At 51.2% G+C, this 3652-nt stretch overlaps 2 protein-coding genes across 20 annotated transcripts in view; one reads left to right on the top strand and one right to left on the bottom strand.

The window, feature by feature from the left end:
• Positions 1–3652, top strand: part of ELP4 (elongator acetyltransferase complex subunit 4) — a 277760-nt gene that overhangs the window by 156852 nt on the left and 117256 nt on the right. The window lies entirely within an intron of this gene.
• The window catches only part of PAX6 (paired box 6), an 18421-nt gene that overhangs the window by 7366 nt on the left and 7403 nt on the right, over positions 1–3652 (bottom strand). For 7 of the 17 annotated variants that reach the window (XM_035328517.1, XM_035328521.1, XM_035328518.1 and 4 more), the window contains 3 exons: positions 2828–2869; positions 2519–2734; positions 1923–2088 (listed from right to left, as the gene is read on the bottom strand). In XM_035328517.1, coding sequence (XP_035184408.1) covers positions 1923–2088; positions 2519–2734; positions 2828–2869 — 424 coding nt within the window. The remainder of the gene's footprint in view (positions 1–1922; positions 2089–2518; positions 2735–2827; positions 2870–3652) is intronic. The other 10 variants (XM_035328527.1, XM_035328528.1, XM_035328530.1 and 7 more) reach the window with 4 other exon arrangements.

Raw genomic sequence — 3652 nt, 5'->3', positions numbered from 1 at the left:
GGGGGGGGGGGAAGGATTTTTTTAAGAAGCCCCTAAAAGGAGCGATCTCAATAGGGCTGTTCCACCTTCCAGACCTAATCCGTAAGAAAGCGAGTGAATGTCCGTCCCTATTATCCTATAGCCAGACCATCTGACGCTGGGTATAGGATTTGTTTCCTGGAAGAAAAAAAAAAAAAAAAAAAAAAGACGCTGGGAAATAAAATCATTCCTTAGTTTCTTAGTGTCTTAATCAGTGAGGCGGAAAACAAGCAAAAAAAGATAGCAAACCAATTGCGGCACCTCTCAGCTATAGAGCTGGGATCAAAACATTGTAGCATCTGTTGAAAGAGAAAGTGTCTAAATCCTATAGAAGGCTTTAGTCTTATAAGAGAGGGAGGAAAGAAAAAAAAAAAAAAAAGATAAGAAACAGTGTCTCGGTGATCCCTAAAACCACTAAATCACTGGAGAATTTCTCCTGGATAGAGATGTCTCTTTTTGTTCTGTCAGCCCTCATGTATCCATTATTTTATTCACTGCTGCATGGCGTTTATCAGATTGAGACCATATTTGTACCCCTCTGAGACCTAACCTCGCCTTATGCTTTTTGAGTAATGGACTCTTAAAATCCAGCAACATACCCCTGCGAGGGAAAAGCATTAGAGGGAGCATGAATATTCCAGAGGAAATCCATTTTATTAATTTTAATTTGGCGGGCCGGGCGGCTTAAGTGCCTGCCCCCCCCCCCCCCCCCCCCACCAGCCCCGGCCGCGCCTCGCCACCCGATTTTGGGGGCGCTGGGAGGGGTCGGGGGGGTCCCGGACCCCCTCCCCGGACCCCCGCTCCCCCGCGGAGACCTTGCACGGCTCCGCACCCGCCGAGGGGAAGGCGGCAGAGGGGAAAGGGGGGCGGCTGGACGGGCTCCGGGGCTCCGCGGCTGGGCGCGGGGGGGCCCGGCCGGGCCAGGTGGGGCCGAGGGAGCGGGGCCGGGCGAGGCGGCTGCCGGCCGGGGCTGGCCCGGCTCGGCGGGGGGACCCCGGGCCGAAACGGGGGGAAAAAAAATAATAATAATAATTATAAAAAAAAAAAAAAAAAAAGGGGGGGGGGGGGGGACAGGGGGCTCCGCTCTATCTTTCTAGTGTCCTTCATAGATTGTTTTCTTCTCTTAAAACTGACATGTCTAATTGGCAAGCGGTGCCATATCGTGTCCAGAGGTCTCCTGTGGAACATTTCTACAGCTGTCTCCTTCAACTAGACGCTTATTCATGTCGCCTTAATGAGAAACAAAACGATCTCTAATGAGCAATTACATAGCGACAGAATTGTTCCCATAACAAATTCTTGCGTGTGACAGAAACATCCTTTGTACCAGATATTCCGCACACTGTTACTGATTTTTTTTCCTTGCGGGGTGAAAACAAAAAGCAGGTTGTTGTATATAGACACCTCTTCTAAAGGAATGACCACAGCCGGGGAGAGCCGAGCCTCAACAGAGCCCACATTCAAAAAGAAGCCATTAACCATCTTAAGTATGTAACGTAACATCCCATTATCCTTCATATTATCCCCTTGTCATTCCTACAACAAATACCTATTAATCTTCAGGATAAACAGTTTCCTATATTTACCAAGTTGTTCCGGGCCCATTGAGGAGGAACCACAGTCAGCCCGACGGAGACAGCTACCGCTCTGCCGGCCCGCCGGGCTCCGGTGCCGGCCGGGGAGCACGGAGCCGGCTTGGGCGGCACCTCCTACCCACGGGTCCCCACAGTCCCCACGGTCCCCACGGCCGCCCGGGGAGGCGGCGGAGGGAAGCGGGCGCCGGGTGCCCCCGGCAGAGGGCTGCTCGCGGACCGCAGTGGGCGGCCGGGGGACCGGGAGGGGAGCCCGGGAGGGGAGACGAGGCCGAGCCGAGCCGAGCCGCGCCAGGCCGGGCGGTCCCTTACCTTGGGCGGGCTGCCCGGGTACCGAGGTGCCGGGGTACCAGCCGGGCCGAGTGCCCCAGGTCCCCGTCTGCCCGTTCAGCATCCTTAGCTTGTCGTACATCCCGTCGGCACCCATCTGTTGCTTTTCGCTAGCCAGGTTGCGTAGGACTCTGTTTATCGACGACACCTGCAAGGCAGAGGACAGAAAGGCAATGGTAGGGCGGTAGCGCGCTCCCCCCGAGCCACCCGCGCAGCCCCCGCGCCCCTCCGCACCGCGGCCGCCGGAGCTGCGGACAGACGGACGGACAGACGGACCGAGCGAAAAAGCCCTGGCCCCAGCCCTGCAGAAGCAGAGTGATGGCTTCCACTGATGCTCGCAGTCCTGAGGCGCCAGGCGCAGGGGTGACCGCGTTTTGTTTTGATTTTTTTTTTTTTTTCTCTCCCTCCTTAAAGGCATTTGTCAGATTCTGTATGAAAAAATGCGTCTGACCCTGCCACATGCAAATGATGTGAACCTGCTATCCTCTCAGCTGATATCAAAACAAAGGAAGCAGAGGCTCGCTACAGCTACCCAGCATTGTACACAGCACACAGGAAGGTTTTTTTCATGAACTTACACTGGGTATATTATCGTTGGTACAGACCCCCTCTGATAGTAATCTGTCTCGAATCTCCCACGCAAAGATGGAGGGGCACTCTCGTTTATACTGCGCTATTTTGCTTACAACTTCTGGAGTCGCTACTCTCGGTTTACTACCTCCGATTGCCCTGGGTCTGATGGAGCCAGTTTCGTAATACCTGCCCAAAATTTTACTCACACATCCATTCGACACCTGGATAGGGAAGCGGACAGAAAATCACATTATTAATAATTTCAAGACAAAAATAAAATTGTTTAAGTATGCATTAAACAATGACAAGCTTACGTTTTGATTGTCCAGCACTTGGACTTTTGCATCTGCATGGGTCTATAACACAAAAATATACCTTAAATGGTATGAGAACTTACTTAGAGAGTCTTTTTTTTTTTTTTTTTTAAAAAAAAAATACATTTTTTGGCCCTACCCTCTACAAAAGTGCTACTTTAAAAACATTTGGAAGAAAAAAAAAAATCTGGTCAAAACGTAAATCCTTAGCACTAATCTTAAAATATGCCTTAAATCCGAACAATAGCTATGCCAGACTAGTCTCCATCGTCCTCAGACAGAGTACTTGCGGGGGACGGGGTGAGTGAGGGGTTATCGAGACCGACATTTACAATGTACCCCTGAGCTGCGCCAGATCGCGTTAGTGTCTGTAAAGACAGATTCCAGGCTAAAACAGGGTGGCTTCGAGGGTTGTTTTTTGATGGTGGTTTAAAAAAAATAATAATAAAAAAATAAAAAAGTAAAAATAAGAAAGCAGTGAGCCACGCCAAATGCATACAGATCTTACAAAATCATAAGTAAATATAGGGGGAATACGGGGGGAAGGGGGAGGAGAGGAACCGAAATCTTGCCGAGCCGTACAATTCGGTTGCTTACAGCGAGCTAACTGTAACGAGAGTGCGGGTTATCACCAGGCGGGAAAAAAAAAAATAAATAAAAAGGCTTGAAGAGGTATTTCAAAAGGCATACAGAGATACAGATATGCACGGCGAGGTCTAGCCGCAGCGGCAGCGGAGGTGAGCAGCCGGACGCTTTATTAGGCTGGAACGTGGGTGGGTGTGGGGGCCGGCGGGGAGCGCGGCCAGCGGCGGCCGGGCGCTGCCG

The sequence above is a fragment of the Oxyura jamaicensis genome, chromosome 5, assembly GCF_011077185.1.
Source record: "Oxyura jamaicensis isolate SHBP4307 breed ruddy duck chromosome 5, BPBGC_Ojam_1.0, whole genome shotgun sequence".
In the NCBI taxonomy this organism is placed as follows: domain Eukaryota; kingdom Metazoa; phylum Chordata; class Aves; order Anseriformes; family Anatidae; genus Oxyura; species Oxyura jamaicensis.
The sequence above is the reverse complement of the archived record's forward strand: the minus strand, read 5'-3'. Positions and strand labels throughout refer to the sequence as shown.